The sequence below is a fragment of the Mya arenaria genome, chromosome 4, assembly GCF_026914265.1.
Source record: "Mya arenaria isolate MELC-2E11 chromosome 4, ASM2691426v1".
Taxonomy (NCBI): Eukaryota; Metazoa; Mollusca; class Bivalvia; order Myida; family Myidae; genus Mya; species Mya arenaria.
In genome coordinates, this window is record NC_069125.1 from 32,452,739 (window position 1) to 32,477,021 (window position 24,283).

Here is a 24,283-nt window from a genome sequence, read left to right on the forward strand (position 1 = left end):
ATATATACAACCTGCAATAATTTTATCTACAAATTATTTTCAAAAGTTTATTTAACTTAACTTACAAGTAATCTGCCAGCAATAACCTTTCAAATGATATTAAAATTATATGGTTGACACCAAGCTTCAATATTTAACATTGTTGCCATTGGCTAGATAATAAAGTGACTACCGGGTACCCTAAATGGACTAGACACCAGATGGTCCCAAATACATTTTTTCCTAAAACAAGCCCAACATTGTCAATACCAGCTATTATGAAACTGATAAAAATCACTTAACATAATTTAAAAGAATATTTTGTGTGATTTTTGTCGCTATCTGAGCTGAGTTTACTTGTTTGAAAAATAGCGCCTTATGGTTTTCCTGTTTATAGCGTGTATATTAAGAATATAAAAGTCACTTGATTAGTACAGATATATATACCAATGATATTTTTTAATTTACTAGTATTTACGTGGTAGACAAACCCAGTAAATTTCAAATTGCGAAAAAACACTAAAAATGCAAACGAAACAGGTGTCGCAAGCGATGTGATACATGAGTAAAATTCAATTGGTTGTCCACAACTATATCAATTTTATGTAAGTTTTTGACGATTTTCTTTTTTTCTTGCAATTGTATAATCTTGTGTCTAGTCCCTTAAATTGTAAATAAAATAACTTAAAACTTCACCCATTATAAGCACTGAATTCTTTAACTAATTAATTTGCAATGTACAAAATACATTTACTTGAGTGTAGAATAGTTGGTGTAATATATAAGATATGTACTTTACATGATAAATGCATTATATTTATTAGTGGTATCAATTAACTCTTCAACAAATTTGAATCAATCCTTGTTCATTATACATGCCATATATGTATTCAATGTTATAATTGAAATCAACATATTCAAAGAGCTAGTATTGGCCCAACTTTGAACCATTCAACATGTTTAAAAAAAATCCCTTAAAGCTGCACTCTCACAGATTTACCATTTTTCCAACTTTTTTATTTTTGTCTTGGAATTAGCAAAATTTTGCGTAAATATCTGCAAACCTCTGATGAAAGACTGCTGACAAATGATCAGATCGCAGATTTTCATATTCCCATCCCAAATTTAATTTTGGAGAGGAAATATGAAGATCTGCGATCTCATCTTTTGTCTTCAGTCTTTTATCACTGGTTTGCAGATATTTACGCAAAAATTCGCTCGTTCCAAGACAAAAAATAAAAAAGTTATCAAAACGTTCAATCTGTGAGAGTGCAGCTTTAAGGCATAACTTTTTTTAAAATTATTTTTACATAAAACTAAGGCTTTTTAAGCTTTAACAAAGGTCAGCCATATAGAAAACAATAATGAATAATTGAAAACAAAAAATTGGACTAAATTACAGCCACGGAATGTGAGCACTACATGTACTTTATTATGCAAGGAATAAACGTCATTTTTACTGGAACAGCCAACCACAAATACCGTAATTGTTCTATTAATCGCCCATCCTCTAATGATTGTCCACCGACCCCAGTTTTAGGCCTGAAAAAGTTTGGGTCTTTTTTGGCAAAATCATGCAAAAACTTTGCCTCCTTTAAAAGCAATTTAAAAAAAAAGCATATCTTTCAAACAACAAGTTTCCTGATTCCCTACTTTATATAAAATCTTACTACACCATTTTTGTCTCTACGTCCAAATATTATAATGATAACCGATTTTCATCTTGGATAAAAGCAATTTTCTCTAAGTAATGCCAATCCCCTACTTTGAACTCGGGTACGATTCTAATAAACACCCGGGCAATGAATAGAATAATTACGGTATCAAGTGCAATACTCATAAATAGACCTTTCTTCAAAAAATTCGAACAATTGGTAAATGTCAACTCAGGATATTTGCATACTAGCACCTGGGACCAGTTATAAACAACATACTCCCAGCTGCCATACACTCCTAAAGGCATGTTGGACTAAAAAAACAGTGTAACAATAATAATTTAAATAACTTAATCTGATTTTACAAAGTGATAACGGTTTGGGTTAAGGGCACACAATATAGGTTGATGCAAAAATAAAATCAGTAATTTTAATGCATTATCATGTTCAACTCATTTGACATGTGATAAAAGAAAAAAAAGAATGATTTCGGAACTGATAAAAAATATAAGCCTTTATAAAGGTCTGTTTTTCAGTTATTAGCTACGTGGCCACAAATTCCACAGTAAAAAAAGCCCAAGATATCGCTATTTTTATCTGTACCTAAATCATAAGCACTTTTTTGTTTTGATCATTTAACTTAAGTCAAATGACACAATAATCATCGGCGTAGCTCCAATAGGCACGGTAGGCCCGGGCCTACACTTCGTTTCCAAAAATGAAAAATACAAAACGTTCAAATCTGCAATAATAACTTAAAGGAAAGGGGGTGACAGCTTAATTAACATTCAAGTAAACACTACAGGTTAACTAAACATATTTTTTCTAATCAGTTTTGAATTTCAGTTCTGTTATTGTACATCATGAGCAAGACAACAATAAAGTTTAGTGAAGTGCTATATAAAGCAAATTTCGATGACTAAAAAGGCTCCAGATATACGCTAAAACGCACATTATTCGATCTGGAGTAAAAAAAATATCCCCAAACCCCCTACCAAGTGGGCCTATACTTTTTAATAGGCCAAACTACGCCCCTGATAATGCATTAAAATGTTTTATTTTGGCGTCAGCCTTTAAAGAGTTCATGCAAGTTCAAACATCAGCTGTAAGGGCGACACCTCGGAACAAATCTGGAATGTGTTTATCACTTGTGGTATCTATGTACAATTATGTCAATTTTGTATACCTGGCAACTCCATATTATTTAAAGTGACACTCAGTACATCAACATCTATGTAATCATGTATTGTATAGCTGAAAACACACAAATATTAAATGACAGGTTGGCCCTTAAAGATTTACAGTGATCAACAATCGTCTCATTAGGTAGGAATACCGTATATTCTGCACCTTTCTTCCAAACTAAACACGATATTCTTCATAAGAACCATTGGTTTTCAATATTTGTTCATCATTTTCCAGTAAATAAAAAAAAAAATGTGTTAATTGTTGTACATCTTTTTTTGGAGCAATGATTTTTTTGGGAATAATATTTACCCCCTGTTCCTTGCAAATTGGGAAAAAAAAAGTCAACTTTGTGAAAAATACAAAATCAGGCCAAAACAATATAATGGCAAATATACATGTTTTTATTTTTTTATGCATACATTATGCTGTGGAAGAGTTAGTCTTGTCAAGATTTTGTTTATATTTCAAGAAATTTATTGCTTTTTTATTAATTAACATAATCGGCATTTATCAAATTGGGAATTTTTTTGTAAAATTTTGGGAAAAATGGACAGTTTTTCACAAGGGGAAACAGCCTTTAGAAGGCAGTAAATTGCACCAAAAAAATCACTGCTGGAGTAAGAGTGCATCTTCAAGTATCATTTGTTTGATGCGTAGATAATGAATATGTTACAAGTTTAGCAACAAAAATATTGTAAACAAGCTCTATTGGCCTTGAAAGATTGCAAAACAGGTCACTTCACATCCTGATTTTCTGTTTAAAGATAACAAACTGCAATAACTTTGTCTTCAATCCTTTTTCGGTTATTTAATAAACATATAAGTGATCAGCATGCATTATCCTTTTAAAGCTGCACTCTTACAGATTGGTAGTTTTGACATCTTTTTTAGTTTTTGTCTTTTGAATGAGCCAATTTTTGCATAAATGTCTGGAAACCAGTGATATAAAACTGCTGAGAAAAAATCAGATTGCAGTTTATCATATTTAACTTCGAAAATTGATGTTTGATGGCTAAAAGCGTTAATAATGCTTTAAGATTCTGAGACAAAAAATAAATAAAAAGTGTCAAAAGTATATGGAGTCACCAAACATAAACACTTAACATTATCATCAATAAAATGGCAAGCTTAATTGTAAATCTTATACCTTAATAACATCTTTAACAATCTAAAACATGAAAGATATTTTATTGTGAAATTGTACATGCAATTTAAATTCATATGAATGTAAGCTATCTAGCCTAAATATCGCTCACTACCGCTTTAAGCACTAATCATATTGCACAGAATTAAATACAAAGCAAGTTTTAAAATGCGAGTCTATAACTATCACACAAATAGCGCATAACACTTCACTCGTAGTCTGGTTAGCCGAAGTTATAAGCTAACTCGGTTCTCATCAAGGTGTCATGGTTTTGATTTCTGGCTTGGGTGTATGTAAGTATGAGAGTTTGATTGGCCGGACAAGTGGGTTTTCTCTGGGCAATCTGGTTTCCCCCATAACACAAACACCATTCTCTAGCGCAACATCATGCCAACGAAAGTGACTAAGCATACGTTAATATAAATTTCTTAACAATCGTTGTAAAATAAATCATGTATTAACTACACACAAACTATACAATGCCCACAGGTTCTAGTTGCTGATCGATACTAATATTCCAAAAACATGAACAATATCGATCTTTGAGAATATAATTATATTTATTCACTACATGGTCACATAAAGCTTGGTGATGAGTATTTTCAAAAAAAATGTGTAGGAAGAGTAACATTATGTTTAAATACATTTTGCAAAGTCACATGATCTTTAACATCAAATTCTATCACAATAATGAATATAAATTTCACTAATCATAGCCAGGCATATGTTAAATTGTAGGTCGTTTTGGAACAGGAGGGGGCACAGCAGGTCTTGCTGGGATTGGAGGCATTTCAATAAGCCCTGGCTGCTGATTGGTCGACGCAAGGTCAGCTGATACTGGGGGACGGGTTGGCACAGGGGGTGGGGCTAACACTGGCGCAGGTCCAGTTGGTTCTTTAAGGAGCATTAATTTATTCGCGACCTCATTCATACTAGTGGAGTTTGTTGCTGAAAGCTCATCAAGGGAAGGGAAGTCTTCTGTAGGGGGTAGGGGCGGTGGTTCTGCCGGGCAGTCAAACCTTGGAGGGGATGGGGGCGGGCTGGAGGGAGGTGCATCGTAGCTTTGTGGATCCCCATTGGTTACCTGCTCATCCAACTGTGACATCATAACTGTTGAATGTTTGCTAGGTTGAGTCCCTGGGCGGGGCGGGACTGATGGAAGGGTGGGAGGGGCCATGGCTGGGGCTATTGGCTGGAGGGGTACACTTGGTGGAAGCCTCTGGGTTATTGCACTGGTGTCAAAGGGATCGACATTTGATGTAAAAGCTTGTGGCGAAATGGGCTTGTCAAGAAGGGTGTTGGGTTCCTCTACAATGTCTTTGCGTTTTGGCACGGCAGGAGTATGTCCCCACAATGTTTCATATTCACCTTCCTGGTGTCCCGCACCAGGCGTCAACATGGCCATACTTTGTTCAGGTGATGATTCAGAAGGTTTTGAGGAACCATTTAACAACACTTTTCCCATGTCAGGGTTAATACGTGTGTGGTCCACCACACTTGAATAGTAGTTCTGACTTGTCTCTGGGTAAGACTGGGGGAGGCGTGGCAAGTTCCCCCTGTCTGCCACAGACATTGGCCTGGGGGCCACAGCTGGTACATTCACTGAGCTAGGGTCAAATACACAGCTCTGGACATTGCGACGAGGGGCTGGTCTTGGCCTTGCGACACCCTCAGTCTCCTTTTCTGAAGGTAAACTTTCCTTCCTAGGTGCTGGCTGGGGTGGAGGTCCAGCTCCAGGGTCAAGCTGTGGGAGAGGTGGAATCGGCCGGGAAGTTGAGGAGATGTTTTCTACACTTTGGGCCTTAGCAACACATGGAGGTGGAGGCAGAGTGTCACCATTAACATCCTCTGAAGTCTTACTACGAGGAATATTTGTGGACGCCCTTAAACCTGAAACCATAAAATACAAAGTATTTGATAAGAATTGCAAAACAATACAGACATGTTTTTCTTCACACAATATCAATTCTATAAATTGTATTCTTCAAAATGTGAGCCCTAGGGCATACAATCACTGTCAGAGCTTGATTCCTTATTTAACATTAAACGACCCCCTCACAGATTTTATTTAATCACAGTTTTCAAAAATTTCGTTCAAATTTACTTATATCAACAACCACCAAACAGCAACTTGCAGACACTCATTTGAACAGAAATTTGTAGATATTCAATTCTTAAAAGTATGCCTTACATTAAAGGCAAAATAGAGCATTTTTTTTCAATTTTTGAAATAATTTTTCACAAATTTCATTTAATAAACTTGACGTGATGTTTCATCATTGAAACAGGCATTTTGTTCATATTTCACAAAATTAATTATATCAATGTCTGACCCTTAAAATGTGGGCTCCGTAATCAAAATGACAAAAGCATATTTCCTATGATGGACAATACCTCCAGGTTTGAGCGGAGCGGGTAAAGTTCCTTTCAAATCAGACCCGCCTGGTAGCATCAGTTTTTCTATAAGAGCTGCAGCTTCCTCCGGGGAGTTGGCATGTCCCATGTGGGTCACATTTGTGGGAAGACCGATTCTTACAATCTGAAACAAACGGCAGAGACACGTCATAGCCTGACTGTGATTATGCCCATGTATACAGCAAGAGGATCACTTGATAATCTGATTTAATCTGTAGAATGGTTAAATCTACTTCATTGTTTACTGAGTAATGCTAAAGTAAACACTTCCGGTAACAATAATATCATCAGCATATAAAAGTATTTGTTTTCTTCTTTTGTTCTATCTAATTGTGATTAAATAATTTCATACATTATGCTATTTCTTCGCTTTGTATTTACAGTGCAAATGCAACAAAAGCTAGAAATTGAATATATCGCCTGCTGCACATGCTCATTGTTTTGACAAATCAAGGGCAATAACTCCAGAGAGACAATGGCAATCTGACTGGAAATCAAACTCAGTTGAGATATTATGCAAATAAGATTTGCTGTCAAGTTTTGCAAAGATTGGAGAAGAAATGACTAAGTTAAAGACCAGTGTCGGTATTAATTCAATATCTTAAGACATTTCCTAACTTAAGTAAATTTCCTAAAATGTTCATAGTCGAATTAAAAGAAAGGTTTAAGTGATTTTATCATAAACGTATGTCTTTTCAATAAAGTAAATGAAAACTTGAGTTAGGAAATGACTAGTTTTATGAATACGGCCTCAAGTGAAGGTGCGATGCGGAGGATGACGAAATGCTGGACAACATGATCCCTATATTTCTGCCATGCTACGCAGGTGCCACAAAACCGAATGTTCCCTACCTTGTTTTGTTGCTTGGACTTGATCTTGCCAATAGCCTGTGATCCCAGTGGCTGTTTTATGGCTGGACCAGGTGGTTTCCGGCCGGACAGGGGTGAGGAGGAGGGTTTGGGTGGAGATGGTCTGGGGGGTCCCCCGACTGGCCTCTGTGGGGGTGGAGGCTTCACAGGTGGGCCAGTTCGACTTGCGGCACTCGGCTTTGCGATCGTCTTCAGGTGGTATTATAATCATTAAATCATTTTCTGTTTAATTGTATCACAACAACACATTTCAAGAGGTTTTAGAAAAGAAACTGTCATGAAAGTGATGTTTCGCAGAATAAGAAAAATTATGATTTTATACACAGCTTTTTCACTGGATTTCAATAAAACAAAGAAATGAAACTTTAATAATATTGTAGTTATAATCAATTTACTTATTTTTTGTCAATACAATTTCATGCTTTGACTTTAATGTAATCACAAATGCACTAACCTCTGAAGGATTTCCTCTGACCATTGGTGCCGATTCTGGAACTATCACCATGTCAGCAGCACTTCTAGCCACTTGTGGAGTCGCCTCCTGTTTCTGTTCTAGAGTCATGTCCCGTTCCCTTCCAGTGGGGGGTGAGTCACGTGGCCTAGTGGGAGGGGGTCTTGACCGACTACTGGGCTGGGGGCGAAGGGGAGGGACACTCTGAGCGGGCTTACTTTTAGGCTTACTTGTTTCAAACATTCCATCTGCAGGACTTGGGGAGCCTGAAATAATTTCTCTTTACAGACCTTGACTTACATTATATTTATACTATGTACTATATTCATTCTAATTGTTAAAGTATATTTTGCAACACTAAGTATATTTTGCCACATGAAAATATACCTATTACAATATTTCTTAAGCTTAAAAAATGTGATAGAATTTATTGTAACTCCTGTTTATTTCTAGGGAAAATTGTTTTAATAGCTAGCAGAAAAATCAATGAACAAACCAGAGTGCGGTGAACCATCCCCAGTGCGGGCGGGCTGTATTGGTTCAGGGAGGGACTCTGTATCCCCCTCCTCCTCATCCCCCTCACTGTCATAATTCTCCATCCCCGGCACATCAAAGTCCTCCCCCAGCAGGCTGTTTGTGAACTGGTTAAAAAGGGGCTCAGAGCGTAGACTGGCTGCCCGCATCTCTGCCTCTACCAGCTCACGCCAGTTACCAGTCTTCAACCGCACACCAACCTCCTGATCGCTGATCTGTAACATCATAGTAGTACTGTATTACTGTATGTGACAGTATACCCTAACTACTTTTAAGATTCATTTTATTAGGCTTGAGATACTTAAAACCCAGCTTGAGATACAATTAACCAGGCTTGAGATATATATAACTACACTTGAGATACATTTAACTATGCTTGAGATGCATTGAACTCCATGTCAGATATATTTAACTATGCTTAAGAGACTTTTAACTATGCTTGAGTTTAATTTAACTATGCTTGAGATGCATTGAACTCCATGTCAGATATATTTAACTATGCTTAAGAGACTTTTAACTATGCTTGAGTTTATTTTAACTATGCTTGAGATGCATTGAACTCCATGTCAGATATATTTAACTATGCTTAAGAGACTTTTAACTATGCTTGAGTTTATTTTAACTATGCTTGAGATGCATTGAACTCCATGTCAGATATATTTAACTATGCTTAAGAGACTTTTAACTATGCTTGAGTTTATTTTAACTATGCTTGAGATGCATTGAACTCCATGTCAGATATATTTAACTATGCTTAAGAGACTTTTAACTATGCTTGAGTTTAATTTAACTATGCTTGAGATGCATTGAACTCCATGTCAGATATATTTAACTATGCTTAAGAGACTTTTAACTATGCTTGAGTTTAATTTAACTATGCTTGAGATGCATTGAACTCCATGTCAGATATATTTAACTATGCTTAAGAGACTTTTAACTATGCTTGAGTTTAATTTAACTATGCTTGAGATGCATTGAACTCCATGTCAGATATATTTAACTATGCTTAAGAGACTTTTAACTATGCTTGAGTTTAATTTAACTATGCTTGAGATGCATTGAACTCCATGTCAGATATATTTAACTATGCTTAAGAGACTTTTAACTATGCTTGAGTTTAATTTAACTATGCTTGAGATGCATTGAACTCCATGTCAGATATATTTAACTATGCTTAAGAGACTTTTAACTATGCTTGAGTTTATTTTAACTATGCTTGAGATGCATTGAACTCCATGTCAGATATATTTAACTATGCTTAAGAGACTTTTAACTATGCTTGAAATTAATTTAACTATGCTTGAAATGCATTGAATTCCATGTCAGATATATTTAACTATGCTTAAGAGACTTTTAACTATGCTTGAGTTTATTTTAACTATGCTTGAGATGCATTGAACTCCATGTCAGATATATTTAACTATGCTTAAGAGACTTTTAACTATGCTTGAGTTTAATTTAACTATGCTTGAGATGCATTGAACTCCATGTCAGATATATTTAACTATGCTTGAGAGACTTTTAACTATGCTTGAGTTTAATTTAACTATGCTTGAGATGCATTGAACTCCATGTCAGATATATTTAACTATGCTTAAGAGACTTTTAACTATGCTTGAGTTTATTTTAACTATGCTTGAGATGCATTGAACTCCATGTCAGATATATTTAACTATGCTTAAGAGACTTTTAACTATGCTTGAGTTTATTTTAACTATGCTTGAGATGCATTGAACTCCATGTCAGATATATTTAACTATGCTTAAGAGACTTTTAACTATGCTTGAGTTTAATTTAACTATGCTTGAGATGCATTGAACTCCATGTCAGATATATTTAACTATGCTTAAGAGACTTTTAACTATGCTTGAGTTTAATTTAACTATGCTTGAGATGCATTGAACTCCATGTCAGATATATTTAACTATGCTTAAGAGACTTTTAACTATGCTTGAGTTTAATTTTACTACGCTTGAGATGCATTGAACTCCATGTCAGATATATTTAACTATGCTTAAGAGACTTTTAACTATGCTTGAGTTTAATTTTACTACGCTTGAGATGCATTGAACTCCTATAAGATATATTTAGCTATGCTTAAGAGACTTTTAACTATGCTTGAGTTTAATTTAACTATGCTTGAGATGCATTGAACTCCATGTCAGATATATTTAACTATGCTTAAGAGACTTTTAACTATGCTTGAGTTTAATTTAACTACGCTTGAGATGCATTGAACTCCTATAAGATATATTTAACTATGCTTAAGAGACTTTTAACTATGCTTGAGTTTAATTTAACTATGCTTGAGATGCATTGAACTCCATGTCAGATATATTTAACTATGCTTAAGAGACTTTTAACTATGCTTGAGTTTAATTTAACTATGCTTAAGAGACTTTTAACTATGCTTGAGTTTAATTTAACTACGCTTGAGATGCATTGAACTCCTATAAGATATATTTAACTATGCTTAAGAGACTTTTAACTATGCTTGAGTTTAATTTAACTATGCTTAAGAGACTTTTAACTATGCTTGAGTTTAATTTAACTACGCTTGAGATGCATTGAACTCCTATCAGATATATTTAACTATGCTTAAGAGACTTTTAACTATGCTTGAGTTTAATTTAACAATGCTTGAGAGACTTTTAACTATGCTTGAGTTTAATTTAACTATGCTTGAGATGCATTGAACTCCATGTCAGATAAATTTAACTATGCTTGAGTTTAATTTAACTATGCTTGAGGGACTTTTAACTATGCTTGAGTTTAATTTAACTATGCTTGAGTTTAATTTAACTATGCTTGAGGGACTTTTAACTATGCTTGAGTTTAATTTAACTATGCTTGAGATGCATTGAACTCCATGTCAGATATATTTAACTATGCTTAAGAGACTTTTAACTATGCTTGAGATGCATTAAACTATATTTAAGTATACAAACCCAATTTCTGAAAACATTTTAAGTCTCTTTATAACAGGATCAAGCTGAACTAATTATTTCTGTTATGGTATAATTTGTGTAATACGGTATTCTCATCATGAAGATTTCTGAGACTTTTAAAGGAAATTAGCTTTATGATCATCATGATAAACTATCCTCATGTAAAGTATCAGGGGCCGTACTCATAAACCATACTAAGTCATTTGCTAATTTTAGTCATTTTCTTTAGTTCTTTAGTATCTCATTTAAAATATGATAAAATAGCTTCATAATATCTGAAATACTTTAATTTCAAATCATTCATTTGTTTCGAAGTACACACTTTCATGTTGACTTAAGATGTTTTATGAATACTCCCCAAGAACTCAGGACACCATAAAAGAAGCTGTTATCATAACTAATCAACAACCTTCATATACAGACGTATGATTAGTGTATAATTACAGCACCCACCTGAGTGTTGTTGTACTGTAGGGCCTGTAGGGCCATGGCCCCGGTCTTGTAGATCAGCCACATCTCCTCGTCAACAAACCTGCAGCCAACATCAATACACATAACTAGTACATATCTTATTGAGTGCACAAGTTAAGCTAGAAAGAAACTTGAAAGGAGAAATCTCCCTTCTTTCAAGGGTCAACATTTCCTTCACTTAAACTTACAGGGCTATTCAGACAACAGCAAACACCAATGCTTGCCTGTTCTTGTTTTTTCCAGTCCAATAAGGGAACGTCTCTTAATAATGAGTAACACACTCAATAACTATTAAAGACAGAATTATGCCCTTGCTATATATGTGCATATTGTGTCAATTTTTATTTGAATATCTTGAATGGTTTTTGAGTGATGGCCTAGATTCAAGTGTTTGCGCAAGACAACAACAACAATGACAAGACAAGACCATGACTTCTGTTTTCGAAATTCATAAACATGTTGTAACATTATTTTTCATTGTTTTTAAACTTAAAGGACATTACACATCAACCAAAAATCATAAAAAGAATAGCATTGACTGACAAGATTCCCACAAATCATAGAATATAAAAATCCGTGACTTTTCCTTTACCAAATCCAAATTTTCCCTGACCAAACTATCTGTGTTCATAGGAGCTTAATTGATCATCTTTAAGCATAATTAATAATGTTGACCTCAATCCTCCTCATCAGCCAACCTCTTCTTATAAAGTGGCTTTTTTATTTCATATTTTTTTCTGTTTTATTTCATAATTATTTCCTTCTTTCTGCTATTTTACAATTGTTTCCACAGCCCTAGATCACAGGTTCCTATTCTTCCCTGACCTTTACCCATATCCTGAATTTTCATGTCCTATTTAAAAATTCCCTGACTTTTCCCTGACCTTGAAAAAAAATAAAATATTTCCCTGACATTTCCCTGACCGTGCAAACCCTGATTGAAGTTAAAAACAAATTTTACTGTTTCCAAAGTCAGCCGTACCTGACAAGAATGATCTCCCCTGCATCAGAGAATGTGCCGACAATCTCATCCACCATGTCATCGTCAAACTCCCCAGTCACCATGGAGACAATCACTGTGGCATCTTGTGGTCCCTGGGCGTACAGAGCCTCCTCGTACACCCGGTCCCGGTCTGTGTCCCGGACCTTCATCACCTGCACATCAAACAGCCCCAGCACTGGCCTGCAATGGTAGAATGGGGTGGACCCTCATACAATCAACTGTATCTTTATTAGGGACAGTAAGACAACACAACTTTTTTGTGAATGGGACCACATGCCTAAGAATTGTGAAAATAGTAACAAAATGCCTAAAATTGTGAACTGATAAAAAAAGTGGATTGTAAAGGGGGACAAATTTCAGCCCCATTTTCTGTCAAAAAGAAATTCTGAGAACATTACCTATGGTCTGAGGTTTTCAGCTCTGATCTTGTGTACAGTAACAGCTTGGGCCACTTCTTCAGCTCCTCTTCATCTGCAGAAGTAAGTTATATTTGTTGTAACAAGAAAGCTGCAGAAAACAGTCAACACTAGTCTGTTAATATTCAGTTAAAAAGGGGCATAACTCAATAATTATTTAAACCAGGGTTATGGGCATCAATAAACATGTGTTATTGTCTCAGTTAACATGTGTACAAAAGTTTTATATGGGCATCAATAAACATGTGGTATTGTCTCTGGAAAAATGTGTACAAAGTATTATTTCAATATCTTTAACTGTTAGTGAGCTTTGGTCTTGTAAAATCTTGCATGCTGCTGATGGATCAAAATTCAGGGAGACTTATTGCATGTATGTTTACCTGTTTTCTGGAATTTAAGGAAAGGGTTATGTCTCCACAACACCCTGTCCGTCCATGCCGGTGTACGACTCTTGTCACTCGTGTCATAGTCGTCACAGAACAGGTCATACTTGTAGGTTGGGGCAAACCTTGTTGGACCTTCACTAAAGCCCTGAAAGGCCTGCAAGCAAAAACACATGCAGTTACAGTTCAATTACTTGCCATTAGATTTATTTTCAAAGGCTAGTTCAATGATACGTAAGGCTCAATACATTTTCATTGTAATCAAAGTTAAAATATTTCTAAACGTTTTGAAAAACAATACAAAATTTAAGAAAACTAATCAAAACAGTACAGTACGTCCCCCTTCATACCCCCACATAATTTTACGTATAAGGTAAGAATGAAATAAGTTCTACAGACTTAAGGATATAAACAAAAAATACACGAGAAAATACATAAAAGGATGATCAGAAGTGCGACTCAAACCCGGTTCCTTTGGGTCTGCAGTCAGAGACGTCATTCAATTGCGCCTTTGGGCACAAACCGGTACTACTCAATTGGGTTTATATACCATTATAAAGTTTCTTAAATGCATCTGCATTTAACATTTAAATGTGTATTTTGTTTTGTTTTAGATGAATTAGACATACTTTAGAACACAGCCATCATCTTTGCCGACATTTTTCCTTACCAGCTAAGTCAGTCCAAGAGGCCTAGCTCAAACTTTTAAGTAATTTTTCATCCGTAAATTAAAAAAATAATTAAATTAAACTCGCCAAAGATGAGAATTTCCCATAGAAAAATATGTGAACTATGTTGATAAGTTTTGTAGCTCATCCCTTTCAAATTCAAAGGCACATGCAATGATGCCTAAAATTCTTGTTCAATGTGACCTTAAATCATCAACTACCGGTATAAACAACCATAACAGTCTTTACTTGTAAATGCAAATTCTCACTTTTGTACCAAAAGTAGCAAAGGCTTCATAAATGTTGAGATCAGGATGGTGATTTTGTGGCAAACATGTCAACATCATGCTAAAATTACTTGCTTTGTTCAACAGGAGAATAAACCCATTAGGAAGATGCTAATGAGAAAACCTTTCAACAGGTGGCCAGACGCCGTAGAGGATCAATTGTAACAAATGGGGAATGGTTCAATCATTTGCATCTTCTAAAAGCATCTTTTTTTTCCCCATCACTTCATAAAAATCATGACTTGCATATCGAGGAGTTAGTGCAACACTGTTGTAACCCCTTCAATTTCTATACCAAGTTACAATTGTCTTGCTCTAGTCCCGTAATATATGAACAGTACAGTACAATAACATTCACAGATTAAATACAGATTTAATGAGTTATTAAGAATGCATTAATAAACATTCATAAACTGTTTCCTTTGATAGTGCGAAACGTCAAGTTTAATATTTAGTCTAACTCACTGCCATGGCTTAACTTTAACTTTAAGGTTTGAAAAACAAGCGATCCAAAAAGATTCTTTTTAGTAAAAATGCACACATAAAACAACATTAATAAAGTGATTTGTTGCTGCTCACCATTATGTTGTAATATCCCGTGAGCAGAAATCACGACAAAATTCTAGCTTTATCAGACCCTTAAGTCACTTTCAATTACCGCTATTGCTGTTCTATGTCTATTGTAAATTTGATAAAAAAAAATTACCAGTCCCATTCAACTATTACACTTGGCGGTTGGGTCAGCCGGATTTCACCAACTCTGCTTGAGCCTATGATTCATATAAGTTTTTTTTTGTTAAGACATTATTACAGCATTATTACAGCAGTGTACCTTGTCCTCTTTGCGTTGGATGTTTAACTGGTCAAACGCCTCGAGAGCGTCCCAGTTCTCTGCGGCTATAAGGTCCTTCACTTGCTCGTTGGGCAGGTCAATACGGTAGTTAAAGTCCCCGCACCAGAATACGTAGTTGTGGGAGGGCAGAGCACGACCCTACAGTAGGAATATACAGACTGTCACAGAAAATTAGCACAATACATATTGAATTTAGAGAAAACATTACAAGTCCTAATAGGGAATTAATAAGATTCAGTATTTAATTATACCTTTTTATAAAAATGTATGACTGAGAAAACTTCTGAAAATACAAAGATAACAAATCAGTTTTTTAGGTTCATACAAAATCCCTCATATTGCTAACAAAGTCAATGAGAAATGCCAAGATATATTGGCTCAGATAATCAAAAGTGCAAAACATTTTGGTGTGCTGTGTGACAGCACTGAATTCAACCAGAGAAAATTGCAAGAATCAGAAACTTTCATTCAAAGGCAATATTTGACTCAGATGACAACTGATTCTCATGCACAGTATTTCTTATAATTATCTTATCATTTACTGGCTTTATCTTGAGTACAGCTGTTTCTTTTGAAAGGAACTCACTCACAATTTCTTTTAAATTTTGTTTCAATGTAACAAATACATAACAGCAATGACAGTTACTCATTCTGACAAAATTTTGTAAATTGAGCCTCAAATCACTGGCACCGTATTTTCAATTATTATTAAAAAACAATTTTTTCTTCTGATAATTCCAAAGTAAAAATTACCATGCCAAAATGTGAAATATTATAGATTTTGTTTGTTTTTGATAAAAATGCACTTTGAGCTGTCTATATATTTCCAATACAAATTTGATTTGTTTAAAAATTAAATAAAATAAAAAATCTGCTGCCATTGTCTTAATAATTTTTTTTGACAAAATAGAGCATTTTCAAATAATTTCAACAATAGAACTCTACCTTGAAATCTTGATGGCATACCAGTCAAACAAGCATTCTGTACATATTTCCCCCCCCCTTTTTTTTTTTTATGTTGTGAAGAGTCCCTTTCATGTTGTGCAAGGTTACATGCTATAACTTAATCAGGGATGTGATTGACCCGGCAGCTGGAGGTTTAAAACCATTTCAAAGAGGGGTCATGGGGCTGCTTTAGGTCTACAATGGGATGAAGCATAACTGAAATTTAGAAATCTTTGACGGCTCTTCTTGCTTCAAATTCAAGACAAACCTGGATGTTAAAACTATAAACTAATAAAATAACAACCAGACGCAACCAACTGATTATTTTTAATCAGTTAATTAAAAGAAGGGGGTGGGGGGTAGGGGGTGGGGGAGCTATTGAATCCCTGGAAATCCGCAGATAAATCACATCCCTGTAAGTGTATTCTTTTTCATGGACAGAAATTTATTACGCATAACATGGACATGGAGTATAAAAATAGCAATGAGTTAAGTCTATTTGGATGAAAAGGCTAGTATGTGTCAAATGTCAGGATGGTGTATTTCATAGCAAAGGCGGAGCAACTATGAATGAAACATTACATTCCCTCTTCTAACAGAGCTCCCAGGCTGAAAATGTTACACACAAAGATATAATCATGTATATGTCTGATAGATTTAATGCAATATAAAAAGGTGTCCCAAACAAACCATGCTAGCATATTTATATAAACATTGTCTTCAATACCCTTGAAATATATAAGGCATTGTACTACACAGATCAATACATAAATTCAAACAGCTATTATACAATACATTTGCTATAAAAACAGGTCCATTATACATTAAAGCTGCACTCTCACAGATATACTGTGTTAACAACTTTTTATTTTTTTTATTCTTGGAAAGAGCAAATTTTTGTGTAAATATCTACAAACCAATGATAAAAGATGGCTGACAAGAGATCAGATTGCAGATTTTCATACTTCCATTCGGAAAATAATGTTTTATGGCTTAAACGGTTACTAACGGTTTGAGAAAAATACATAATACATTACGTAATGTTTAAACTAGAAATAAAAATCTGCGATCTAATTTTTGTCAACAGTCTTATATCACTGGTTTCCATGGATTTTTGCAACAAATTGTTTGTTCCAAGACAAAAAATAAAAAAGTTGTCAAATTGGTCAATCTGTGAGAGTACAGCTTTAAAGCAGTGATTTCTTTCCATATATATTTTTTCTAAGTGCATCACTCAGGACTGGTATATATATATATATATATTTATATAAAAGATGCACAACTGTACAATTATTTAAGTCAGTTATTGGCCTCACTTAACATGTGCTTAATATCTCCACCAATATAATTATGTACCAAGTTTTATTTGAATAACTAGTACATTTTTTTAGTTATTGCCAAAGTTAAGATTTTTGCAAAAATTTTTGTCAAAAAGGGGGCATTATTCAACAATTACTAATGTCAGACTTATGGACCCTCCTATACATGTATATATTGTTATTGGCAACATGTGCAACAAGTTTCATTTGCATCTTGAATGGTCCTGAGTTATGGCCAAGGTAATAGTTTTTGCACGGCGAAAACGAAGACGGCCACAGCGACAACAAGGCTATCACAATTCCTCAACTTTCTTTAGTCAAAAGATAGAGGAGCTAATAAATATTGAATATAATATAAATAAAATAACTAAGTAGAACTAGCCGCTTCTTTTTCATAAATATGCAGCATACTAAGAGCATAAATAAGAATCACTGTAAATCATCACAGATTGACTCACAACAATATCTAAAGTACGCCTATTGATAGCATGATAGTTTATGCTAATGTCTTTATGCTAGATTGTGACGAAAACTCATAGCTTATAGAATCACTCTGGAGTCTATTTCCTAGGTAGAAACCAGTACTGGTGTCCATTTTGGAAGGCCATGATAAAGTTCCCATGGTGGGGATCAAACCCATTATCTTTTGGTTGTACAATTTCTTGGGTGAGAGGTATACACCTATACCATAAGACCACTCTCACCCTAGTGGATATTGAACCTACAATCTCTTGGGTGAGAGGCTGACACCTATACCACTAGACCACTCTCACCCTGGTAGGAATGGAGCCCACAACCTCTTAGGTGAGTGGTGGACACCTATACCACTAGCCCAATCTCACCCAGGTGGGTATGGAGCCCACAACCTCTTAAGTGAGAAATGGACACCTTTACCATAAGACCATCCTTTTAGCATAATGATAGGCTGTAAGTCTAAACTAATCTAAATACGTAACAACATAAGAACATACTCGGCAAACTTCCTGTGTCAGAGAAATTAAAAATCATGAAAATGAAAGAAAATTTAGCCAAGTACAGACCGCAAAATATCAAGGTATTTGGCATTACATATCAAATTTTTCATGTATATAAAATCATCATTAACAAATTATTATACAAATTACGATCAAAATAATTATCTCTTGTTTTAAAATATTTCTTGATATGTTATGGTAAACTACTTTTCAGTATTGACAAATAATACAACAGCATTTCACTGATTTAATAAATTAAACTGATTGAAGTTTTTTCATGAAGGGCAGTACTGGTTTGCCTGGAAACATCACAGAAGTACCCGCAGACTCTGGCTGGACAATATTTTTCAGGGCGCAATGATGAGCGCAACTCTTATATAGCCCCCAGGTATAATTAACTTGGGGTAAAATAACATGTTCAGTTCTAAATTGATATTTAATTTATATTCCAAAGAAACGCACCATAGGAAAAGACATTTTCTTGGAGATCTCTGCGTAGTCATTATTGCGGTCATTGATCTGTGACTGTCCAGCAGCAAGATGGGCGCATACGAAGCAGATGGATGTGGCGTGAAGCAGGAAGCGGATGCCTACTCCGCCCTTGTTACCCGCCGCCCCGCCCATGCCCGTTTTCACTATGTCCACTGCCACATCCCTGAGAGAGGAGATAAAAGTTAGATTTATCTAAGCCAGCAAGGTAGCAATTTGCTGCAAACCAAAAAGATTTTTACAGCTTTAGAAAACACTGGAATATCAAACTATCAAAATTTTGCATCAACATTGATATTTTTTTCAGTTTTTGTTCATACCTACTACCCTACTTGGCAATAAACACCAGGAAGCATTATCAATGCCCTTCAAATTTTCAGTTCCATATTATTTCATATAGAACATCATATATCTATAGCAAAAAAACCTACAACCAAATGAAAAAGACAATCAAAATTCTCTGATTAAATAAGAGCTTTCAATTACTCCAATTTCCAAAAATGAAAATATACATAATGAACTTTAAACTAAAAGACTTAACCATAGGAATCTCTTGTCCCCGAAACCTGATTATGCACCTATCGATGTTCCACCAAAGATGGGATATTGACTTGGCCAGATTTTTTTCAAATATTTTTGATGCATGAATAATTTCCCCCGAGGGTTGGAATTTAGACATGATTTGCATTTTGCCTAAAACTCGTGCCTGTGCCAACTGCCCATTGATAGGTGCATTATAGAAAGGATATTTAAATTCAATTCTTTTCTCTGGGCTCAAGTGTCAACTGAACTAGGTGAAATTGCATGCATTGTCTGCTGCCCATTGACATTATAGCAATGTTATTCAAACATGATTTCTCCAGGCTAGACAGTCAACTGAATACCAACAATGCATGAATTGCCTGCTGCCCCTTGACAAGTGCATTATAAGAAAAGTCAACTGAACACTGACAATACATGAATTGCCTTCTGCCCCTTGACAAGCGCATTATAGCAAAGATATTCAAACATGTGTTTCTCTGAGCTAGACAGTCAACTTATAACTATGAAATGATATGCACAAGTGCATTTATAGCTAGGTTATTTAAGAATGATTTTTTATTGGCTAGACAGTCCATTCATTGCCCGCAGCAAGTTGACAAGTGCTTTATAGCAAAGACTTTCAATCATGATTTGCACAAGTACATTATAGCAATGTAATTCAAACATGATTTTTTTCTTGGCTAGACAGTCATCTGAAACTTGAAAATGCATGCATTGCCCGCAGCAAATTGACAAGTGCATTATAGCAAAGACATTCACTCATGATTTTCTCTGGGCTAGACTGTCATCTGTGCAGATGCATGCTGTTACCTGATGTACGGTGCAAGTTGTGGTCGTATAAAGACATAAAGCAGCACGCCGACCAGCTGGACCTTGGTCAGGAGAACGTACTTGTGGTCCCTTGATATCGTCTTCTGTATGTACTTCTCCCACTCTCGAGAATTTGTCTGGCTACAATGGATGAAGACAAACTTAGTTATAATGATTAATATTAGTAGGTTAAAAGATGCTTTTCTGTAAGAAGAACTTTACTGATATATATTCTAGTAAAACCACACTCTAAACTAGACTGTATTTTCTACACTCAATTTGCAAGCCACAGTATGAAAGAACACCAAAGGGACAAAACTCTAACTTCAACACAGAGAATATCTCCAAAATAGATTACACTATTACTAACTGCATTCAAGACAAAATCTGCGAAAACCTGGCCAGATGTGAAAATGAAGTAGCCCAAGGAATCAAGTTACGTCACCAAGCTGATTATTTAAGCGTGACATTGGTTATATATATTTAATGTCTCTCTCTTAAGTAACAGTCAAAATAAAACCACTGTCAGGGTGCTGCTTACCTTGTGTTAACAATGTTGCTGGCATTGAGGTCCACCATCTCCTCAAATCCGATGGCAAAGATGTCCACTGGTACATCATAGTCCACAGATGGATCCAACATCTCTGTGCACAGAATTAAAAAGGTAGGTTAACATGTATATATATCAAGAATTCATTCATTCTAAATCATATATGATTGCTATCATGCAGTTAAGGAGGACCTTTTTAAGTAGTGCGCCGATGAGTGAAGCCAATGCTTGTCTTTTATTTTCAGTAAAACAAGAGCATCACCCAAGATGTAACATTTTGGCAATGGGTTCTTAAGGTGCCTTAGTCAAATTGAAAGAAACGAGTGTCAATACTATCAACAAGTAACAACCAAAAGCAACTCCACCCCCCCCCCCCCAAAAAAAGGGGGGTGGGGTCATTTTAATATTTAAACGTTTTTAAGGGTTTCTAGGGGTTTTCCTCATGTATATAACCATGGTACTAGAATAAGTAAACAACGAAAAAATAGGCTACAATTCTTAAGTGTGTGTGTGTGGTCTGGTGGTAAGGATGTCGGCCTCTCACACAAGAGGTTGTGAATTCTCATGGCCTCTCCAAAGTACACCATAACTAGAGCTGTCACAGGAGTGACGAATACCCCCAAATGCCGCCTGGACACAGGAATGGCAAACCATTCCTTTGAAAAGAGGCCATAACTCCAAGGTTACTGCACACTGCATCTTCTTTTATCATGCATGAATTCTTTTATTTAAATCTGTTGAGTAATTTAGAAGTTACACTGCTGACAAGAAAAACTAGCCTTTCATGAGTTATCAACCGGAAACCGTTTTTCTATTTTTAGTAACAGTGACCTTGACCTTGGCCCCACCAGCCCCAATATCGAACTTGACCTGTATCTTCTGATGTTACACCTGTGTACCAAAAATTGTTCAAATCTGTCTAGCCTTTCATGAGTTATCATCCGGAAACCGTTTTTCTATTTTTAGTAACAGTGACCTTGACCTTGGCCCCACCAGCCCCAATATCAAACTTGACCTGTATCTTCTGATGTTACACCTGTGTACCAAAAATTGTTCAAATCTGTCTAGCCTTTCATGAGTTATCGTCCAGAAAACGTTTTTCTATTTTTAGTAACAGTGACCTTGACCTTGGCCCCACCAGCCCCAATATCGAACTTGACCTGTATCTTCTGATGTTACACCTGTGTACCAAAAATTGTTCAAATCTGTCAAGCCTTTCATGAGTTATCGTCCGAAAACCGTTTTTCTATTTTTAGTAACAGTGACCTTGATCTTTGCCCGACCAGCCCCAATATCGAACTTGACCTGTATCTTCTGATGTTACACCTGTGTACCAAAAATTGTTCAAATCTGTCAAGCCTTTCATGAGTTATCGTCCGGAAACTGTTTTTCTATTTTTAGTAACAATGACCTTGACCTTGGCCCGACCAGCCCCAATATCGAACTTGACCTGTATCTTCTGATGTTACTCCTGTGTACCAAAAATTGTTCAAATCTGTCTAGCCTTTCATGAGTTATCGTCCGGAAAACGTTTTTCTATTTTTAGTAACAGTGACCTTGACCTTGGCCCCAATATCGAACTTGACCTGTATCTTCTGATGTTACACCTGTGTACCAAAAATTGTTCAAATCTGTCAAGCCTTTCATGAGTTATCGTCCGGAAACCGTTTTTCTATTTTTAGTAACAGTGACCATGACCTTGGCCCAACCAGCCCCAATATCGAACTTGACCTGTATCTTCTGATGTTACACCTGTGTACCAAAAATTGTTCAAATCTGTCTAGCCTTTCATGAGTTATAGTCCCGAAACCATGAAAACCGACAGACCGACTGACCGACCGACCGACAAGCTCACTCCTATATACCCCCTCAAACTTCGTTTGTGGGGATATAACTAGTTTCATGCCAGTAGATGGACATAGCACCTTCAACTGTCTTCACAATCAAGATGATATTTTTTAGTATTAACTAAACTACAATCCTACCAGGATTGGTCTTCGCTGTCATCTTGGGAGCATCTAGGAGCCAGTCATTCATGGATTGATGTTTGAAGGCGATGGAGCGGAAATGTTTTCCTCCGTTCACGTTCCATGTGCCGGCACAGACACGAACATTCTCTGTGTCGACATACTCCCTGTAGCGACTCACAACATTGTACAGTACTGCTGGAGGGGCTAAAACAAGGAAAGAAACATTGTTATACTGTTTGAAATGACATTGGCAATAAGGACATGCTATTTATTTCTTCTCTTTATCAAAAAGGCCATCTTTCAGCTGTAGGGGTATGGGACCAAGCCCTTCAAAGGGGAAATTTGACTGAGAAAGGCCCTTTTAGTTAAACACAAAATATTCTTATTCTTTACTATAACTAGTTGTTATTGGATTTAAATAATAAACTACTGTGAAATCATTAATGTTCGTGGGGCATTAATGTTCGTGGTTTTCGTGGGTTGGGTGATCCACGAATTCAAGATCCCACGAAATATAAACCCTTTATTCACTTTTTCAATTGCCTTGTTACGTACATACTCTAGTATATTATTTACAGAGGTCGCAGTATACAGTGTTAAAACCTGTCTCACTGTATAACATACGATCATTATTCCTGTTAATATATTATAACTGCCTTAAACAAATAATAAACCAAATCAATTAAATGTGTTTTATGCAGCAAATGACAGTTATAAGCACGTGTTTAAACGTGTGCTGTTAATGAAAATCTCCAAGTTTACAAGATGTGCGTGATGAGTGTCCATACTCGATTTTTTTATTTAATAAAATAATTAATCGATTACTAGTATATTGAAGGTTACTAAGCACCGAACGTGACAATATACGCACCTTTTCGGTGTTTTCACAGTTTGCAAAATTCTTAATTGGCATTCAATGGCTTCCCCTATCTGTATTTATGATCAGGGTACATCTTCTTTTATTACATTTATTCCCAATTAAATCGATAAGTGACATGGGTATATGCACTAATTGGCATGTCGTACCACATTAGCGAGTGTCATAAACCGCGTGATGTAGAAGACGGAAATCACGGGCCAGCGCGTGGATATTATGCAGACGATCTAGGACGATCGCATCTTCGATTTTTTTTTTCAAAAATGAAAATCCACGAATTCAAGTACCCACGAAATTGTTTTCTTTTCGGCAAACCACGAAATTTCATACCCACGAACATTAATGATTTCACAGTATTACGTATTTGACGAGATACAGAGACAATTGCGGTACAAATACCAGACAATTGAAGACAATATATGCAAGAACTCGCACAATATCGATCAAACTCGGCCAATATCAACAAAACTCGGCTAATATAGGATTTGAGTATGTGCAATGTCACTTTAAGGATGCATGTCAAAATCAGCAAAGTCAAGTC

The 24,283-nt window shown here is 35.7% G+C and overlaps 1 protein-coding gene across 1 annotated transcript in view; it reads right to left on the reverse strand.

Moving 5' to 3' along the window:
• Nucleotides 1-1,165: 1,165 nt before the first annotated feature.
• Nucleotides 1,166-24,283, reverse strand: part of LOC128231874 (synaptojanin-1-like) — a 34,262-nt gene continuing 11,144 nt past the window's right edge. Inside the window, exons 11-24 of the mRNA XM_052945122.1 lie at nt 22,881-23,069; nt 20,887-20,989; nt 20,346-20,486; nt 18,966-19,158; nt 15,245-15,403; nt 13,455-13,614; nt 13,057-13,129; nt 12,638-12,838; nt 11,638-11,716; nt 8,199-8,451; nt 7,706-7,968; nt 7,234-7,440; nt 6,361-6,505; nt 1,166-5,856 (exon numbers count right to left, since the gene is read on the reverse strand). Coding sequence (XP_052801082.1) covers nt 4,694-5,856; nt 6,361-6,505; nt 7,234-7,440; nt 7,706-7,968; nt 8,199-8,451; nt 11,638-11,716; nt 12,638-12,838; nt 13,057-13,129; nt 13,455-13,614; nt 15,245-15,403; nt 18,966-19,158; nt 20,346-20,486; nt 20,887-20,989; nt 22,881-23,069 — 3,329 coding nt within the window. The 3' untranslated portion in view covers nt 1,166-4,693. The remainder of the gene's footprint in view (nt 5,857-6,360; nt 6,506-7,233; nt 7,441-7,705; nt 7,969-8,198; nt 8,452-11,637; nt 11,717-12,637; nt 12,839-13,056; nt 13,130-13,454; nt 13,615-15,244; nt 15,404-18,965; nt 19,159-20,345; nt 20,487-20,886; nt 20,990-22,880; nt 23,070-24,283) is intronic.